The sequence below is a fragment of the Ips typographus genome, linkage group LG13, assembly GCF_016097725.1.
Source record: "Ips typographus isolate SLU linkage group LG13, UJ_Ityp_2.0, whole genome shotgun sequence".
In the NCBI taxonomy this organism is placed as follows: domain Eukaryota; kingdom Metazoa; phylum Arthropoda; class Insecta; order Coleoptera; family Curculionidae; genus Ips; species Ips typographus.
The window spans coordinates 1,180,118-1,200,735 of NC_138434.1; the positions used below are offsets into that span (position 1 = coordinate 1,180,118).

The 20,618-nt window shown below is 39.2% G+C and overlaps 3 protein-coding genes and 1 non-coding gene across 4 annotated transcripts; 2 read left to right on the forward strand and 2 right to left on the reverse strand.

Annotated features, from left to right (window-relative positions):
- Positions 1–28: 28 nt before the first annotated feature.
- LOC145737178 (small subunit processome component 20 homolog) lies at positions 29–17,230 on the reverse strand. Its single transcript, XM_081991758.1, has 13 exons — positions 17,038–17,230; positions 16,696–16,982; positions 16,305–16,638; positions 15,093–16,256; positions 12,163–12,761; positions 11,950–12,114; positions 7,391–10,045; positions 5,236–5,491; positions 4,578–5,183; positions 4,353–4,523; positions 1,489–1,881; positions 1,247–1,429; positions 29–1,191 (listed from the first exon to the last, which is right to left on the reverse strand). The coding sequence occupies exons 1-13, from the start codon at positions 17,080–17,082 to the stop codon at positions 97–99; spliced, it is 7,953 nt and encodes a 2,650-aa protein (XP_081847884.1). The 5' UTR covers positions 17,083–17,230; the 3' UTR covers positions 29–96.
- Positions 7,300–7,371, forward strand: TRNAC-GCA (transfer RNA cysteine (anticodon GCA)). Its single transcript has one exon. It is a non-coding gene; the product is annotated as a tRNA-Cys (tRNA).
- A 151-nt stretch (positions 17,231–17,381) lies between the features above and the next one.
- On the forward strand, positions 17,382–18,046 carry hoip (NHP2-like protein 1 hoip). The gene is made up of 2 exons (XM_081991786.1): positions 17,382–17,561; positions 17,621–18,046. Exons 1-2 carry the CDS (start codon positions 17,559–17,561, stop codon positions 17,999–18,001), a joined length of 384 nt encoding a protein of 127 aa, XP_081847912.1. The 5' UTR covers positions 17,382–17,558; the 3' UTR covers positions 18,002–18,046.
- Positions 17,991–20,509, reverse strand: Vps51 (vacuolar protein sorting 51). Its single transcript, XM_081991778.1, has 2 exons — positions 20,404–20,509; positions 17,991–20,338 (listed from the first exon to the last, which is right to left on the reverse strand). Exon 2 carries the CDS (start codon positions 20,261–20,263, stop codon positions 18,047–18,049), a length of 2,217 nt encoding a protein of 738 aa, XP_081847904.1. The 5' UTR covers positions 20,264–20,338; positions 20,404–20,509; the 3' UTR covers positions 17,991–18,046.
- Positions 20,510–20,618: the final 109 nt, after the last annotated feature.

Genomic DNA, 20,618 nt, shown 5'->3' on the forward strand with positions numbered 1-20,618 from the left:
TTTGTTGGTGTATTGATTTCCCATGAAATTACAGGTACACCATTGAATGTATATTATTATCTGTTACTATTATAGTTATAGAATCAACAACTTTACCTACACAATATCACAGTTGTCCTCCAGGTCAACCACCCTCTTCCGTTTGAAAGTTTTCTTTCCCCTAACTTCCTCCAGTTTTCTCTTTTTTGCAATTTTCTTCTTTTCGTGTAACTTGATTTTCTTCTGTGCGTAAACTTCCGGGTTGGTCACGGCCAGTTGTAACCTGACCCGTTTCCGTTCAGCTCGTCTGGAATTCAAGTTTTGCTGCAATTTTTGCAACGTTTCCGTATACTCGTCCATGCCGATTTTCTTTTTCAAACGATTGGCCACTTCCTTGGCCAGCTGCCGTAAGGGGGCATTTTTCTCCTCGGTAGTGATCATTTCGCGCACTAGAGGCGCTAACAATTGCGGTATGACAGGTCGGAAAGCATCCGCGTCTAAAGCAGTCACTACACCAGCAATCCACTTGAAAACTTCCGTCCTCAGTGATACGTTTGCATTGTTGTCGATTACTTCCGAGTTGACAATTTTACGCATCCGTTTACCGAGCCAAAGCAAGTTGATTCGTTTCGTTTCGCTGGTTGGGACTTTACGGAGCGCACGCGCAACAAACACTAAATTCTTGATGACCTGTTCGGCCAAATCGGATTTAACGCCAGGTTGTAGTTGGTCGCACAAATCTAGAGTTAAACTTTTAAGGCAGTTTTCCGGGTCTACCGTTAGGTAGCCAGGAGTGGATTTTTGTAATAAAAGCAGCGTTGCCAAGTTGTCCACGTCCATGGAGGACAGGACGAAACCTAAGAACTGTGCTGAGGCTAGACGTACCCATTCATGTGGATAGGCTAGGAGAGTTTGGCTGTGATAGGCCAATTTTTCTAAGGCAGGGTTGGTTTTGAGGAATGCTGGACAATGTGCGCATATTTTAAGTATCAGTTGCAACACTTGAAAGTGGTGGTGGTCTTTCAGTCTTTGTAAATCTTCTGTAGTGTTGGAGGGTTTGGGAAGTTTAACAAACTTCCCTGGGCTGTTATTGGTCAGACCAAACTGCTTAAGGATTAACGGTGTTAACACTGGAAGTCTGTCTTCGAATTCTTCTTTTTCAATCTGAACGAATATTCCACACAGTTGAGCGGCTAATCGACGATGGCCAATCTGTTTACAACCAATCAAAATTACCTTAAACTCACTAAACATTAGCGAAACTTACCTCCTTGTCTTTCAGCCACAAAGTTATAATTTCAAATAATCCATCTCTGTCAAGTTTGGGCAATTTTTTTAACATTGAAGCCAAACACTCAGCCACCATTTTCCTGCATTCAGGCACCTCGTCGTTCACTAAACGAGCTCCTAAAGTAATCAACAGAGTACCGCTGTGATCCTTGAGCACTGGCTGTTAAATTTAAAAAATTAACTCACTCTTTAAAGGGAAAAAAATCAAATTAAACTCACCAAAGGGAAGGAGTTGATCAACGAATGGATCATTTCGATGGCAGATTCGCGTCCGTACTGCATCTCGTAACTCATTTGAGAAATGTAGAAACCCAAGTGAGTTTCCAAGGTATTTCCCAAAGGATATTCCATCAAAAACTGATGGAATACTGATCGAGCTTGGGCGCGCACGTGACTCAATTCTGACGTAACGCTCAGTTCGGCCACTTTAGTCATAACGTCATGAATTTCGGGCACAATTAGTTTTCTGGTTACGATCGATTTGAGTAGACTGAAAGCGGTTGCCTGTCTATCGTGGTCGTGCATGTCTTGCTCCACGTACAGCAGAAGAATCTTAAGCTGATTGGTGTCTAGAGTGTAGTACTGCACGTCTCTGACTAGTACTGCAACCGCCTAAACAAAACCACTTATGTCAAACAAGTGAAAAAACACGCACGCTTGTGTTTAGACTGTGAACGTTCACTAGCATGCATTACAAAGAAAATCGGACTCTAAACTTAAATCTTGCATACGGCCATAAAATAGCTAACACGCAGTCACGTGACTATATTTAAATACAAAATGATGCTCTGAAAGTCACGTGATCAATTTTACCAACACAAGGAATTTCAGTAGGTCACGTGACGTGAAAGTAGAACCGTTTTCTTTCGATTTGTGATTTTGGATCTAAACGGGTTATGATTCACTATTATTGGCCGCTAGAGGGGGTCAAAGTTCCTTCACCATAAAATCACATATTCTGTGAAAACCGCTGCTTTGATACTCCCTTATTTGACAAGTTACGTCAAAATGTCATAGAAAACAAAAGATAGAGCAGATTTCAAGCTTTCCAAAAATATTCCCACATGAGTTGACAAATGTTAACACATTTTTACCAAATTTTCCTGCAATGTTGTCAAATTGACATTTTCCTTCATTTTTACCAAATTTTTGCAATGTTGCCAAACTGACCTTTTTACACATTTTCTTGCAATATTGCCAAATTGACATTTTTCTTCATTTTTAACAAATTTTCAACACACCGTTTGGCCGCTAGAGGACGTCAAAGTTCCTTCACCATAAAATTACATATTCTGTGACAACCGCTGCTTTGACCCTAAATTACTCCCTTATTTGACAAGTTACGTCAAAATGTCATAGAAAACAAAAGATAGAGTAGATTTCAAGCTTTCCCAAAATATTCCCACATGAGTTCATTGATCACACCGTTTGGGCGCTAGAGGACGTCAAAGTTCCTTCACCATAAAATCACATACTTTTTGACACTCATTGCTTTCACCCCAAATTACTCCCTTATTTGACAAATTACGTCAAAATGTCATAGAAAACAAAAGATAGAACAGATTTCAAGCTTTCCAAAAATATTCCCACACGAGTTGATTGATCACACCGTTTGGGCGCTAGAGGGCGTCAAAGTTCCTTCACCATAAAATCACATACTTTTTGACACTCATTGCTTTCACCCCAAATTACTCCCTTATTTGACAAATTACGTCAAAATGTCATAGAAAACAAAAGATAGAACAGATTTCAAGCTTTCCAAAAATATTCCCACACGAGTTGATTGATCACACCGTTTGGGCGCTAGAGGGCGTCAAAGTTCCTTCACCATAAAATCACATACTTTTTGACACTCATTGCTTTCACCCCAAATTACTCCCTTATTTGACAAATTACGTCAAAATGTCATAGAAAACAAAAGATAGAACAGATTTCAAGCTTTCCAAAAATATTCCCACACGAGTTGATTGATCACACCGTTTGGGCGCTAGAGGGCGTCAAAGTTCCTTCACCATAAAATCACATACTTTTTGACACTCATTGCTTTCACCCCAAATTACTCCCTTATTTGACAAATTACGTCAAAATGTCATAGAAAACAAAAGATAGAACAGATTTCAAGCTTTCCAAAAATATTCCCACACGAGTTGATTGATCACACCGTTTGGGCGCTAGAGGGCGTCAAAGTTCCTTCACCATAAAATCACATACTTTTTGACACTCATTGCTTTCACCCCAAATTACTCCCTTATTTGACAAATTACGTCAAAATGTCATAGAAAACAAAAGATAGAACAGATTTCAAGCTTTCCCAAAATATTCCCACACAAGTTGATTGATCACACCGTTTCGCCGCTAGAAGGCGTCAAAGTTCCTTCACCACAAAATCACATATTTTTTGACACTCGCTGCTTTGATCCTAAATTACTTCCCTATTTAACAAGTTACGTCAAAATGTCATAGAAAACAAAAGATAGAGCAGATTTCAAGCTTTCCAAAAATATTCCCACACGAGTTGATTGATCACACCGTTTGGGCGTTAGAGGGCGTCAAAGTTCCTTCACCATAAAATCACATACTTTTTGACACTCGCTACTTTGATCCTAAATTACTCCCTTATTTGACAAATTACGTCAAAATGTCATAGAAAACAAAAGATAGAACAGATTTCAAGCTTTCCAAAAATATTCCCAGACGACTTGATTGATCACACCGTTTGGGCGCTAGAGGGCGTCAAAGTTCCTTCATCATAAAATCACATATTTTGTAACAACCGCTGCTTTGACTCTAAATTACTCCCTTATTTGACAAGTTACGTCAAAATGTCATAGAAAACAAAAGATAGAACAGATTTCAAGCTTTCCAAAAATATTCCCACATGGGTTGATTGACAGCACCGTTTGGGCGCTAGAGGGCGTCAAAGTTCATTCACCATAAAATCACATACTTTTTGACACTCATTGCTTTCACCCCAAATTACTCCCCTAAGTGACATTTATTTACATCCAAGTGACAATAACAATGTTTTTGAATTAGACAAAAATGACGTCATTTAAAAAAGTTAAAATTCCAACTGTACATACCTTGAAGGCTGCAACCACCAAATCAAAATTGTCACCCTTGCTAAGCCCAGCCGCGGCATATTTATGCAATATGGCGAACATGTCTTTGGCCATAACCTTGATGTGTTGCTGCATGGCTGGCGTTGCATACTTCATTACCCATTGCAAGCATTGCAACGTCAAGGAGCACAACTGGAATGACACTGTTTAGACCACTTAAGTGACTATAGTACTAACAAGACTTACTTTGACATGTTTGGACTTTAAACACTTTTTGAAAACTGACACAAAAGGATCCAGAAACGGTCGGTAATGTTCGTCCTTAATTTTGTCTCGTTTCAGTAAAACGAAGCACAGTCTCAGTCCAAATTCCACAAGTAAATGGGCGTTGGTTTGGGAAGAGGTTTTAACGTTCAACTCCCTGTAGGTACTACGGTTCCCCGGCACTTTTGCTATGATAAAACAGTCTTCCTTTTGAATCTGCTGTCTTTTTTTCTCTTCCTCAGTCAGCTTCTTCTTTTTGGCTGGTAGGAGGGTTGGTATTTTTTCCGCCGATGTTCCGTACGCGAACTTTAACAAAGACTCTGCCTGAACGAACTCATTATCCACTAAACCTAAAGCGATATGCTTTAAGGCGTCTTGGACCTTCTGGACTGTTTTGAAAGAGTGGCTGGTTTCCAAAAATTTTTTTATTGGTAGTATTAGGTCCATGAGACACTGTTCGGTGATGTGTTGCGCTAGGATGTGCAACGTATCGTAACTCTTTGTCGATCTGGCTTCCGTTACTTTTACAGTGATTTTCACCACCTCTTTTTCCTCTGAAAGAACTCCAAACAAGTCTGCAGTACACAACTGAAAAATGACACTTACAATATACAAATCTAACGAAGCAAATCAAACATACATTCAACACAGTGAGTAGAACTTCATCGATGTCTTTAGGCTGGTAGGAGCCTTTAAGACAACTGAGTACTCCATGTACCGTGAAAACTAGAACGTGCACTTGGTAACCTCGGTTCATTAATGGCGTAATTTGTCCCAGCAACATGGATAAATACGTGGGACCTAGAGCTAGCATGATTTTTTGCAGAGTTTCCCTGGCCACTCTTCTCACCGACTCCAAACGGGATTTCAGGAAAGTACACAGTTTTAAGAACACCCTGGAAATTTTTATTTCATACAGACAATGAGAACAGTTTGGCAACGTTGTTTTGTAGTTGGTGACTAGTCAATATTGTGGACTGTAACCGAAAAATGTGCACAACGTGTAGCAACATTGCCAGATTTTAAAATGTGTTATACCAAAGAAGATAAACCGATAGCAAGTTAATACTCTAGACAAAGATGCAAATAACCTTCCAAGTGTCAAATTACCCAAATGGATGTGACATCAAACTACCTGCATTTGTTTTCAAGCTCCATGGAGTGAGCACGTCACGATGACGTAATTTGGCAAAATCATACCAACTGTCAAATTACGTCATTGTGACGTACTCACTCCGTGGAGCTTGAAAACGAATATGCGGCCACAGCCTCCTATTCTAGAAAGTTTAAAATAATGTCACTTTTAGGCCGCATTCGTTTTCAAGCTCCTTTGACGTCACGATGACGTAATTTAGCAAAAGCATAATTTAACCAACTGTCAAATTACGTCATTGTGGCGTAAAAAAGGCGCTACTCGCTCCATGGCGCTTTAAAACGAATGCGGCTTTGGCGGTGTTCGTTTTGTACATAAACGTATAGGAAATATGTTTATTATTTTGTATTTTCGTGAAAAATCTAAGAAAGCTTCATTCCTAATCTAAATATTTGCACATAAAGCCTGTTAAACACAATCAAGTCAATTTATATGTAAAATCCTTGGTGCTAGATAAGCAAAAGTGGTAAATGGGCTTTATGTTACTACACAATGATTATTGTTATAGAATTTAACTTTTGGTTAATCTTTTACTTCACATATTTGAGGTTCCATATATTGCAGATTGAATAAATGACAATAATAAGCAAAATATGCATACCTGATAACACAATAAAATAAACACAAACTACACTTGTCTAGAACAATAAAAAACAGTTAAAATTCATCTAATCTTCAAAAAAAACCACAATTTCCACAATACAAACAAACACAAACTGTCATCCCTGTTTCGGCCATATTGGAATTTTTGACCATCATCGTATATAGGAGGCCGCGGATGCATCTGTCACTTGACTAACTGCACAATGACGTCACATCCGTTTTGGCATACCGACACAAGTTTATCGCCATTTTTGTCTAGAACATTGATTTGGTATTGCTCTCTTTTTGTCTTTTAGCAGAGAACGATAAGTATAAGGTCTCGAGGAGAACGAATCTCCAATTAATAATCAGAGGAATATGTCCAGCTATTGGCCGTTAAAATGTCAATGTCACGTGAGCATTCAACCAATAAAAGGCAACAATTTCCGATTTTCAGTTTGAAATTGCCTCTACGAACTGACCTATAGACAAACAGTGGCAACGGAACTGAAAATTAATTTAGGTAAGCAGCGAGAGATGGCACCACCAATGCGGCGTTGTCTAATTGACAAATCACACTTTCTAGGAAGCTAAGGAAGCCCTGGAAGCGTATTCTTGAAATGAAGGAATGGAGTTACTAAGAGAAAAATATTCAGAATATGACAGAAACCTGTGATTGTCAGGTTCTTTTGTCACATTCTATCAACATTTCTATTAAGACTTCCGCTCGCTGCTTTTAAGAATTAGGGCCCTGTACTTTTAAATTTCCACACTTTCTGACCAATGAATGTTTTTAATGCAAATTTACGTGACAAATGTTGCCAGCTCTGCAAAATAACCGAAACGTTTAGAATGACAAAACACCCACTTTTCCGCTGATTGTATGCGTTTTAAGGCTGATAAACAAGTGGAAACGTGTAGGAAGCGCATTCGGCTAGTTAATGAATTTAAAATGTTAAAACCCAAGAAGGGGGTATAGCTCAGTGGTAGAGCATTCGACTGCAGATCGAGAGGTCCCCGGTTCAAACCCGGGTGCCCCCTAAAATTTTTTTACACTCACCTGGGTAAATTAAAGTCCAGTACAGCTTTGGGCAGGCGTTGTAGCAGCTTGACTACAGCTAATGATATCGGGACACGAGCCAAGTCCTCTTCCTCTCTCTCAAATCCGGTTCTTTTCCTGTTCACTTTATGCGAAGTGTCGTAGTTGGTGAATTCCGCCAGTGTTTTATGCAGTTGTGGTAGTAGAACGGTTTGAATAGTTTTTATTACTCTGGTGGCTGTGGATTTACACAAAACCGCAGTTTTGTCCACTATTCTAACAGCTTCCTGGTCCTCCACATCTTCAGCATCAAAATCATCTTCAATTACTTCAATCTCCTGCACAGTGTCAGTAAGGTCACTCTGGTTAACGTGCCCTTTACTCAAATCAAAGTGGAACCCATCCAAAATCACCACCACTAATCTAACCAGCTGTTTCTGGAATTCTGGCTTGTAACGTAACTTAGACAGAGCGTATTTCAGTATCCCTTCGTATTGATGCCAGGGCACTATTTGGCATATTATTCCAATCATTTCGATGGCGGCGTCCACCACAGAGTTTTTCCCCGAAAACTTGTCGGTGCACAAATAGAAACTGGCTAAAGGTAACAAAAATTGGGTGACCGTTTTGGGGTTAAGAGCGACCGTTTCCTCTCTTAAAATTTTACTGAACCTGATCATAGCTCTAGCATGTCGGTGCATTTGCAAGTGAGTTAAATTCTCGAAACAATCCACTTCCTGGTCCTGACTGGTAAACTTGTTTAAGTCCCTTAAAGCAAAATGACTTTCCGGACACTCTTTAGCCAAATATCCCAGTAGGGTGATACAATCATTGCGGTATTCTTGATTATTCTGGCAACGCAGTCCTGTTTTGATTAAATTAAAAATGCAACCGTTGATTAAATAATCCAAGTCCTGTTGGTTTAAGTGGGTTTTCTGGAGTAGAGTAATGCACAAATTGCGTAAGGTGTGAAGGGAGTTGTCTCTTAACGCCAAGTCTTTTTCACTTTTCATCATGTAAAACAGGTTGAACAACAGCAAAGCTCCGCAGGACACATCCAAGCTGGTTAGTTCCTGGATATTTTTAAAACCCTGATGACGTCTTTCGTAGTCTGGTTTGTCCAGCCATTTAGTGTCAAAAGAGTTGAGTTCTTCTATTACCAGAGTGACTGTTTTAAGCAGGTCTGATTGCTTTGCTATTAAGTGTAGAATAGAAATTAGCAGTTTGCGACAGGATTGGTGGCTAACTGACGCAAGCAAGGGAGAGAAGGTTCTTAAGTGGTTTTGTGGGTTGTCAACATTCTTCAGCAGGTTAAGAATTGTGGTTAACAGTTGTTGCATCACTTCTTCGTCTGCCGTTGGGGCTTTTTTCAAAACTACCGGAACTAACAGTTGCAACACTGTGCCGCTAATGTCACTCTCCCAAACCAATTCGGAAATTCGGCACAAAATAAACAACTCAGTTCTGTTGAGGGTTTTGTTTTTGGTTTGGAGCTTTTGCTTGATTTTGGTTAAAACTTTCGGCACGTGCGGGAGTAAAATGCAACTTCCGTAATTCAGCCCTGGTCTCAGCTCTACGTTTTCATCAATTCCCTCAACAGGAATTTCAAGTTGGTTATCCTCCTGTGAAGGTTCGTATTTCAGGAGACACTCCACCATTTCGTAGATTGTTTTCACTACAGTTATATGCGTTTTATCTCCTAGTAGCAAAGCAAAAATTTGCGGTAGAATAGTTTGGCCGTTAGGCGCAATTTTGACTAGTAATTTGAAGTAACGCGGTTTAGAGCCCCACTGTTTGAACAACCTAAGCAAGTTGGTGGGACTGTGAATGCCCTCCATGGTCAGTTTACCCAAATAAGGCCAAACGAAAACGTGAAAAACCGCTTCAATTTGGGCGCAGCTCCACAAATAACTGTCAAACTGTTCAAAGAACCTTTCTAAAGTTTTAATACTGGAAGTACGTACAGTTCGCAGTACGGCTAAATAACCCGAATGGACTTTATCCCCTTGCCTAAACACCCCCTCAATTACTCCTCCAACCACGAGCAATACTTTTAACAAATACGTAAGCAACTTGTCTCCCATCAACCCTCCAAACTGATCCAAAATCACGTTAAGCAAATTGATGGTGCTCAGTAACTTTTTCGGTGCCAAACACCTCTCCAAGTCCACTTGGGACACGGTTTTAACCATGTCCAACTCGTCCGGTTGCAAATACTTCTCGTATATGGCAAAACCTTTACGAGCGAACGCCAGCATTTCCTCTTCCTCACAGCCAGCCAAAAACCTCAAAACTAAATTACGACGATTCTGGCCGGACGCTTTACCTCCCGTCCTCAATCCCGTTTTACCGCTCATTTTACTAAACACCACCTGCAACACGACCGGAATCAGCTCGGGTCGGTGTTCACCCAACACTTGAGTGCTCTCTTTGTCGATGCGGAAGTTGCTGAGGGCGTTTTTAAAGTTTTTATCGTCCACCAGACCGTACAAATGGTCTTTGTACGGTTGGAGATATTTGAATTTGTAGGTCATCAAACAGTCCAAAGCGGCTTTTTGCACGCTAGCGTTTTTGTGTTTCAACAGACCGAAATAGAGCCGGTACAGTTCGGGTTCCCGGTACATCGATTTAGGACTTTTGAACTGGGCAAACACTGCCAGTTTGTTTAGGAATGTCCTGGAATGGTTTATAAGGTTATGTAACGTTTAAGAACAACACTAAATATACATAAAAGACAGTCAAAGTGAGAAAAAAGAACTGTCAATGTTATATGTTCAAAGAAATATCTATTTGTCCGGAAAAGTTACTACTCTACTATATCTGTCATTGTCCAATATTATCTGTCATTAATCTAAGTGGTATTCAGGACAGGTCCCATGTTTACCATACCTTACACGGTGTCCAAAGACAGTGGGTGAAAATTGAAATTTTCCAGTTTTTCTACCACTTTAAAGAGTACCAAAGCAAGAGACAGGGTGCACCAAACTGCGTTTTTAAAATAACCAGTTATTTAAGGAGCTACAAAAAAGTGTAGAGAATGTAAGTTGTAGGAAATTTTATCCTCTACCAGATTGTATTAAGGTGTTTTTGTCCTTAAGGGTCTTCTTAAGGAGTTACAAGGCCAAAAGGTGACTGGATGCAAAAATAACTCCATTTTGAAAATGAAAGATTCAAGCTACTGTGACATTTGTCAAACAAGGCAACATTTCTTAAGACACAGGACAGCTTTTACAATGGTCTAAATATGATTTAGCAAATTTTCCGAGTCAAAGTATTTTTTATGGTCACGTGACTGTTTTGAGAGGTCTCAACTGGCCTTTACATTGTTGCAAGCTCAAAAATTGCATTATCAAAGTCACGTGACGTGGCTCTTACAATTTCAACTGTCTATATTTAATTTACAAAATTTTCAACGTGTAAACTACATTTTAACAGTCACGTGACTGATTTTGACAGATGTCAACTAACCTTTTCAGTGTTGCTAGCTCAGAATTGTAATATCAACTCTAAACGACCATTTTTAGTTCCCAGAAGGGTTTGAAACCTTCTTAAGCTTGCTAAAACTGTTTTTAATGTTCCAGAGGCCTCTGGCAGTCATTTTTAGATTCCAGAAGCCTCTGAAACGTTCTTAAGCTTCCCAAGAGACTTCCAAAAGTGCCAGGGGCCTCTAAACGGCCATGTTTAGTTGCCAGAAGCCTCTGAAACCTTCTTAAGCTTCCCAAGAGACTTCTAATAGTGCCAGAGCCCTCTAAACCGCCATTTTGTCTTACCAGAAGCATCTACAAGTCATTTTTACTTGCCAGAAGCCTCTAAAACCTTTTGAAGCTAGTCAAAACTGTTTTTAATGTACCAGAATCTTCTAGAAGACATTTTTAGTTTCCAGAAGCCTCTGAAACCTTCTTAAGCATCCCAAGAGACTTCCAACAGTGCCAGAGGCCTCTAAACAGCCATGTTATATGTTCAAAGAAATATCTATTTGTCCGGAAAAATTGATATGACTGTGTTTAAGCCTATATCTGTCATTGTTCAATATTATCTGTCATTAATCTAAGTGGTATTCAGGACAGGTCCCATGTTTACCATGCCTTACAGGGTGTCCAGAGACAGTGGGTGAAAATTGAAATTTTCCAGTTTTTCTACCACTTTAAAGAGTACCAAAGCAAGACAAAGGGTGCATCAAACTGTGTTTTTAAAATAACTCTTTATAGTTATTTAAGGAGCTACAAAAAAGTGTAGAGAATGTAAGTTGTAGGGAATTTCATCCTCTACAAGATTGTATTAAGATGTTTTTGTCCTTAAGGGTCTTCTTAAAGAGTTACAAGGCCAAAAGGTGACTGGATGCAAAAATAACTCCATTTTGAAAATGACAGCAACATTTCTTAAGACACAGGACGTTAATTGGAAAACAGTCAAAAACGTCCCGAAATATGAATTTAACCTTTATTGTCTTTCGCACCTTGTATAGTATAGTTATAGTGCGTTATAGTAAGAGAGTAGTTCAAACCTCATGAAAGTCAATAGTTTTGTTTTAAAATTTAACCAAAAAACTGTCTGATTTAATGAGAATAAAACTTACTTACTTGATCATAACTTTCCTTCCAACCTTGCCCTGCTTCCCCTCCTCAACTTTATCATTCTTTTCTTCCTCTTCGTCTTCAGGTTCAGCCTCTACAACACTCTCCTGACTAAAAGTCTTAATATTAGCCACCGTAGCCAATTCAGCGTTTGAATTAGTGTATTCATCCCTACGAAATGAACAATGTAGTTACAGAAATCACTTAACACAAACTTACTCGACAAAACTCAACATCAACTGAGCCACGTCTCTTGTTTTAGCTTCGGCCACATCGGCAAACCCCACCAAAGCCCTCCAGAGCAATTGCCGGTAGTTGATAAAGTCTGGTTTGTCATCAATCGTCTGCAGATCCTCAACGGCTCCACTTAAAGCCTCTAAATCGCTTTCCAGTGCCTCTAAGTGCAACTGTGGTGGCGCTTTAATGTGACTCACGGATTTCTTTAACTCCCCCACGAATACGGTCCAGAACGTGGAAATCTCGAGGCCGTGAGCGTGGCTTTCGATGATTTTACAAACAGGCTCCCAGAGGAGTTTAAAATTGATGTACAACACCCCGCATAGATAACGCAACGGGATTAATTGGAAATTGGCGATTTGGTTGCACATTATCATTTGGGGTTTGTCAAAGCTGAGTTTTTCGAGACGACGCAACTGGTCTCGGTACGTGTCCACTGACGGTTCAATGTTTTCTACTTCGTAAATCAAACTGAAGACTTTGAACTGTTCGTTTGGTATGTCGGGGTTTGTGGAGTGTTTCAGTTGAAATTCCGGTAATTGCTCAAATTGGGAGTAGATAAAGGCTGTTTGAAGTCGGACCTGTATGTATAAAGAAAATGGTAGATGCTGTTACAAAGGCCTCATAACCAGATTAAGATTTCTTGAAATTTAGGGAAATTCTATAGAGTGACCCCTCGTTTTTCCCTAAATTTCAGGAAATCCTTTGAGGAGGCCTTTGTAACAATATACAGAGTGATTGTTTATATTTTACTCTATAGCAGACTCTGTTAATTTTAATTTGACATCATAGCAATTAGCAAAGTTGCTGTAATTTTCTGAGAATCGCCAGAATCTACTGACCCAAATTGACATATGCCAATCTGAAGATCTCTTTTTTCTAATTTAAGTTTTGTCGGTATGTTGGGTTACTTTTCAAGAATATAGATTGTAGTTGTCCAAACCAAATAGTGTTGTTACCATCATGAATACTAAAAACAATTGAATTACTTGACCAATATTGGCATTTAGTGTCAACTGTCCTTTACAGTGTGTCAAAGTCACATGACATGTCTCTTACAATTATTTCAACTTTTACAACTGTAAATTTCATTTTCCAAACTTTCAACGTTGATTTTGTATTTTGAAGGTCACGTGACTGTTTTTGCCCGGTGTTAACTGGCCTTTACAGTGTTGCAAACTCAAAAATTACATTATCAACGTCACGTGACGTGGCTCTTACAATTTCAACGTTTGCAAATGTCTATATTTAATTTACTAAATTTTCAATGTGTAAACTACATTTTAACAGTCACGTGACTGATTTTGACAGATGTCAACTAACCTTTTCAGTGTTGCTAGCTCAGAATTGTAATATCAACTGTAAACGACCATTTTTAGTTCCCAGAAGGGTTTGAAACCTTCTTAAGCTTGCTAAAACTGTTTTTAATGTTCCAGAGGCCTCTGGCAGCCATTTTTAGATTCCAGAAGCCTCTGAAACGTTCTTAAGCTTCCCAAGAGACTTCCAAAAGTGCCAGGGGCCTCTGGCAGCCATTTTTAGTTGTTGCCAGAAGTCTCTGAATACTTCTAAGCTTCCCAAGAGACTTCCAAAAACTGCCAGAGGCCTCTAAACCGCCATTTTTAGTTGCCAGAAGGGTTTGAAACCTTCTTAAGCTTGTATAGACTGTTTTAAAGCTGCCGGATGCCTCTAGAAGCCATTTTTAGTTGCCAGAAGCCTCTGAAATCTTCTTGATTCCTAAGAGACTTCTAATAGTGCCAGAGGCCTCTGGCAGCCATTTTTAGTTGTTGCTAGAAGTCTCTGAATACTTCTAAGCTTCCCAAGAGACTTCCAAAAACTGCCAGAGGCCTCTAAACCGCCATTTTTATTTGCCAGAAGGGTTTGAAACCTTCTTAAGCTTGTATAGACTGTTTTAAAGCTGCCAGATGCCTCTAGAAGCCATTTTTAGTTGCCAGAAGCCTCTGAAATCTTCTTGATTCCTAAGAGACTTCTAATAGTGACCGAGGCCTCTGGTAGCCATTTTTAGTTGTTACCAGAAGTCTTTGAAACTTTCTTAAGCTTCCCAAGAGACTTCCAAAAGTGTCAGAGGCCTCTAAACCTCCATTTTGTATTACCAGAAGCATGTACAAGTCATTTTAACTTGCCAGAAGCCTCTAAAACCTCTTGGAGCGAGTCAAAACAGTTTTTAATGTACCAGAAGCTTCTAGAAGCCATTTTTAGTTGCCAGAAGCCTCTGAAACCTTATTAAGCTTTCCGAGAGACTTCCAAAAGTGCCAGAGGCCTCTAAACCGCCATTTTGTATTACCAGAAGCATCTACAAGTCAGTTTTAGTTGCCACAAGCCTCTGAAACTTTTTCACGCTTGCAAAAACGGTTTTTAATGTGCCAGAGGCCTCTGGCAGCCATTTTTAGATTCCAGAAGCCCCAAAACTTTCTTAAGGTTGTATAGACTGTTTTAAAGCTGCCAGATGCTTCTAGAAGCCATTTTTAGTTGCCAGAAGCCTCTGAAATCTTCTTGATTCCTAAGAGACTTCTAATAGTGCCAGAGGACTCTGGTAGCCATGTTTATAACTATAACTTTTTTCAAAAAATTAAAACAAAAAAAAGATTTTAAAATTGAGCATATAAAATACAGAGTGTTTTAATTAAAAACCAGAGTTTGACAAGTGATTGACATTTATGTCAATTCTGAAATCAGATTCGAGCGATTCAGGAAAAATACTGCAACTTTTCTAATTTAAATTGAGCTGTCAGATCAGTCTAAATAGTCAAATTTAACAGAGTTAGCTGCTGAGTAAAATATAAACAATCACCCTGTAAACACTGTCTATACACAGCATTAAATGGAAAAGAGAGAGAAAACCAGTTAGTAATGTTTCTAACAACATAATAAAACATCCCAAAATAAAATCTCACCTGATGATGTGGATCACTAAAGTTGCCTTCACAAACTTCATTCAACCGGTTCAACACCTCCATATTCACGACTTTTTGGCAGTTTGGCAATGCAGCAAAGAGCAAACTTAACGTTTTCAGGCCACTCAAACCTTCAACACCTCTAATGTATTTGAGTAAAGTTTCAAACACTCCTAAAAACTGCTCTTCCAGCGGTTGAGTGGCATTAAGGTGAATCAAGCACTCTATATCAAGATTGAGCCAAAACATGCTCTCTTGATCATGTTTGTCCTGAATTTCTTTCAGTAGTAGCTGTAAATTAGCTACGAGTTGTTTAATGGTCAGTTCAGTTTGTTCAGGCTTCAAAATCAAGTGGGGTAAACACACTAAAGCACAAAAGTGCATTGCCTTATCTTGTAGCTCATCAAAGCTTTTTAAATCCAAGTAAGTGGATAGTTTATCCAGAAATACTGGTCTGAACTCCTTTAAATCAATTGGGTATTTGGTCCATTGTGCTAAAGTAGTCCCTGAAGGGCACAAAGGTCTTTTTTTAATCACTAACCTAGTTAAAGTGTAGATGCACTCTTTATCAAAATCATACCCTCCACACCTTCTCAAAAAGGCTGGAAGAATCAAAGTTTCAAACAGTGAACACTCACTAATATGCTCAATAAAAAATAGCAAGTAATCTTTCTGATTTAGTGACAAAACCTTGTAAATTAGCTGTGAAGCTTGGTCTTGCGGGAGCCTGATTACTGGAGACAGCAGCACACTAATAGCAATCTGAATTATAATTAAAGTGGTAGTTTTTGGTAAATCACTAACTGAAAGCAGCTTGGATAAATGCAAAACCAATGGAGCAGAATCGTGCACTAGTTTTCCATGTTTATGCTCCACCATGTGTCCTACTAGCTTTAACAGCAGCTCCAAGTTGGTGGCCTTATCTACAAAGTCACTCAAAGCTTTAAAAAGCACATCCCAAAATGGTTTAGTTTTTTGCGGGTGAATATGGGCTGCAATGTTAGCCACAAGATATTCAAAAACTTCAAAAAAAGTGTCTTGCAACTGTGGCTGGTTGCACAAAAAATCAATGTAAAAAGGCAAAAACTGTTCAGCACTGTTGTGAAACTGCCCATCCACACCGCGGACCACTTCAAACAGTAGTTTGGCACAACCTGACACTCCCTAAAATAAATCACTTACAAAAACATACTATACACAAAACGGACTTACATCTTTGTTTTTATGGACTGATTTGAGCAATAAAGCCAGAAAAGCACTCTTATCCTTGACTTTTCTGGCCACAAAAGCAAAACTCTCTGCAGCAAAAGCATTAACATACTCAGGCTTGGTGTCTGAGAGTAAAGGCACTAGTGAATGGCAGACTTCATTAATATTCTTGATCATAGGACGCCATAGTATTTTAAATAGGTAGGCAAGGCTGGTAAAAGTCCACTCCAGCTGATCTGTGTCTTTAGTGTTGAGTAAATCAATTATGACTTCCAGAAACTGCTGATAGTGGGAATAGAACTCTTTTTGCAAGTCTTTGGCAACTGCCACAACCACTCTATACAAGAAAACTCTTAATACTACAACCCTTCCACTAATGTTGACAGAAACTTACTCTAATACAGCCTGTAAATAAAGGGGATCTCTAACTTTCAAATGTTTCAGTAAAACTTCAATGATACAGTCTTTAGCTAAGAGAACTTGAGGCAAAGTGATATAGTTTTCAGCTTTAAGGTCGCGCTTAAACCGACCGTAGCCCTCAGTTAAGTTTAGGACATCCCACTTTTGAATAGCTTGGTAAAAATAGCTTTCACTCTCTTCAGTTTCAGCCTCATACTCATGACTAACTTTGTGGAAAATATCCACATCAATGTTAGATATTCGTTCAGAGAAAGGTTGGAACTGCAATTAAATACTTTACAATTTAACTGTATTAAAAGGTACAGGGGTACTGTACCTTAAAAGTGTTGGCATCTTTATGCCTGCTGGATTTATTCTTCATTTTTGCGTCAGACTGTTAATTGGCACCTTTACGACTATTTTTGGTACATTATCACGGCTTTTACCCAATAAAATAATTTAAAAAACCAGGAAAAATAGCTACTAGTACCACAGCACTAACCTCACATCACATCAAAAACAAAAATGTAGTATAACCTCAATATTCATAATGTGACCAATTTTGACAGATGACACTCAATGAGAAAAACTTCAACACGTGACTGCACTACTCGCACAGTATACCTAAATCACGTGGAACCTCCGTTTTACTATTCATATTATGAACCTAACCTAAAAACTTCAAATATAAATGCGTGCCGCATGTTATGCAGAGGTTTGTTGACTAACCGCTTAGTTCGACGCTTTTCCCGTTTTAGTGTTCATCAAGTGTTAAATAGCTCTTTTGCACCTCCGTGAAGCGTGTCCCCAATCGCTGAGAGGTTGCCCGGAACTAGAAACTAACATAAAGAAAGAAAAATGGTAAGTGGCAAACAAGCCAAAACTAGCACGTTTTTCACTTTAATTTCTGAATTAAACAGGCGGAAGAAGTAAACCCGAAAGCTTACCCCCTCGCCGATGCTATTTTAACCACGAAAATCCTGAACCTGGTTCAGCAAGCCATGAATTATAAACAGCTTCGCAAAGGGGCCAATGAGGTTACCAAAACGTTGAATCGAGGCATTTCCGAGTTTATCGTTATGGCGGCTGACGCTGAGCCCATTGAAATTTTGATGCATTTACCTTTGCTGTGTGAAGACAAGAATGTGCCGTATGTGTTTGTGCGGTCCAAGCAGGCTTTGGGGCGTGCCTGCGGGGTTTCCAGGTCCGTGATAGCGTGCAGCGTCACCATAAATGAGGGCTCCCAATTGAAGCCCCAGATACAAACCATTCAGCAGGAAATTGAAAGACTTTTAGTTTAGTTTTTCTGATTTTTGTAATATAAATAAACATTTATTTTATAAGAACTAACCGCGTTCACATATTATTTCTACTACACTAGGTTCCATAAGGACAGGTTCCAAACAGCGATGTACTGTTGACCCTAGGATTTCATCCAATAAGAAATGAACCAAATTTTCATCAGCTACAAATCTCCATAAATACAATTGCAAGTAGTGGGTGTCCACTTGGATTTGTTGCAGTCCGTACTTGCTAAAAGTTTTTAATCGCACACACTCCATAAAAGTTTTCAAACTGATCTTGATGATTCCTGTCAAAATGGACACTTTGGTGAACTCCACTGGAGAGAAAATGTCCACTCTTTCACTAAACAACTTATGCATATTGGACACTAATGTGGAATCCAAATGGCTTGGAGTGTAACTGGACCAATTGGATTTGTACTGCATTTTAGACACTGAAATACTGTGTGTTTTTCTGCTGGAATCACTGCTATTTCCTGTAGTGTTGCCTGGGTCTTCATAAAGTAGAGCAACGGTAGCGTCTATGGCTGAAATATCCTCTACCACACGTTTCATTACAGCTCGCACTGTACGAGGTTCAATAGTGTGCAACCAATCGCGTGTTTCCACACTTTTTCGTAACATTTGTGAACAATTGTGACCCTGAACTCGAACGTAGTAGTTTAGTAAATATTGAGCGGAGCCTTGCAGGGCTGTTAGGATTTCAGTGTCACTTTTCTGGTTATTAGTTTTCTTAAGCTTTGATTTGAATATTTCCTCAGTTTTGGAGAGTAGATACTGGACGTTGTTGGTTTTGAAATCCAGACAAAACTTGGATAAAAGTAGAATGAAAGTAGGAGGGACTTTCAAGTCCAAGCCACTCTCTGAACATACACTTCTAACTGAAGTGGTGATATACTGTAAGAAACCAACCACCAAACCTTCCCGAACGTTGTCACAACAGAAACTTTCTTTAAACTGAATTTTACCAGCAAAAGTTAAGTCAGGATTAATGAACAACACTAAATCTTGAAGTACCCCCTTCATTTTCTCTACCACAGTCAATGTGAGAGTGTTAAGAAGTTCAGTTAAGTTTTTAGATGAATCTTCCTGTCCAATCAACTTTACTGTAGTCAGGGCTTGTTTAACTTTTGTTAGAGAATCGCTAAAAGCAGCCTTTAAAATGTGCAAGTGGGCTTTGCACTGTTTTCGTCCTGCACTCACCACCAGCGCCAACGCTTTATCAACAAAATCCACACTTTTAGACAGCTGACCAGACCCTACTTTATCATAAAATCGATCTAAAGCCTTCACCAGTGCCCCTGTATCGGCAACATCCAGCTCAGACTCAACCTTCACCCTCATTAACTCAAAAAACCTACTCATGTTCTCCTGCACAAAATTCTCCAATTCCACTGCGGCAAAATTTTCAAAAATATCAACGCTTTCCCCGTTATTAACCCGATTAATAAACATGTCATGGAAAGATCCCACAATCAAACATAAATCACTCAAGAACCCAGTACAACCCAAATCAATAAACTCATCCACATTTCTCTGCTCACTTTCATCTTTCAACAGCACCATGTGCTCCCCAAGCCGTTTTTGGGAACAAGCCAAAAACCCTGTACACAACTCTTGGGCAGGCTCATCCAGTTGAAGCAAAAGATCCACTGCTTCAGTTAATTCTTTGGTGGAGGCGCCAGGATCACAAAATTGCCGTCTCAGCTCCGTTTTTAGGTCGCCAACAATTTCCTCGCAATCCCCTTTAATACCTTGAAAAGCGGGCATGTCCCCGTACTGCATCAGCACCCTTTGAGCGTGTAAATAGTCTTGAGTGGCTTGAATATAGTTTTTCTCCTCCATGCGTGATTTTAACGTTGCAGGCAACTTAAACAGAAACTGCAATCGTTGTAATAGGGAGTGTATTCCGGATAAGTGGGAAATTTTGTCGCGGTTCTCCTGTAGGTTTGAATTAATCTTATCTGAAAATGAGGTGATTGTATCCATATTGGACATCAGCAAGTCCATTTCATCTTCCATTTTTTTAAAGTCGTTCTTCATTTTCCGTATAGTTTCAGTGGCTGAAATGAACTTGTTGTAGTTCTCATAAACTAGGGTTTGCATGTCTGAATGTAAGGTTTGGGTGTCTTTCACTATCTCATTTTCCAAGTCCATGACCTGGCGCAGAGAACATTCTTTAAACACCTTTTCCAAGTACACGTTGGGGTTAAACGTGGGACCGTCAATATCCAGAGGATTGGGGCTTCTTTCAGACATTGTTCTGGTTGATTTTTCAGTGTTTGGTAGGTAGTGTTATAAAGCCATTACTGACAGTCCAAACAGAAGTATACCCTGTATTAAAAAAGCTCAATAATGTTGCTGTATGTTTACATACCGTTTAGTTTGATTGAATTTACCTTTGTATTTTAAGGACAAATAATGTGAACACAATTATTATTTAAATTGAACATTCACCAAAATACCTGTGATTCTTGATGATTGATGGGAGTTAGGTTAAGTTACTCCTCTGTGAATTTCAAATATAGCAAGCAATCAACCGAGTCACGTGATTAAATATTCCCAGTAAATAATAAAGTCACGTGGAATTTCTATTACCTTGATTGCGTTTATA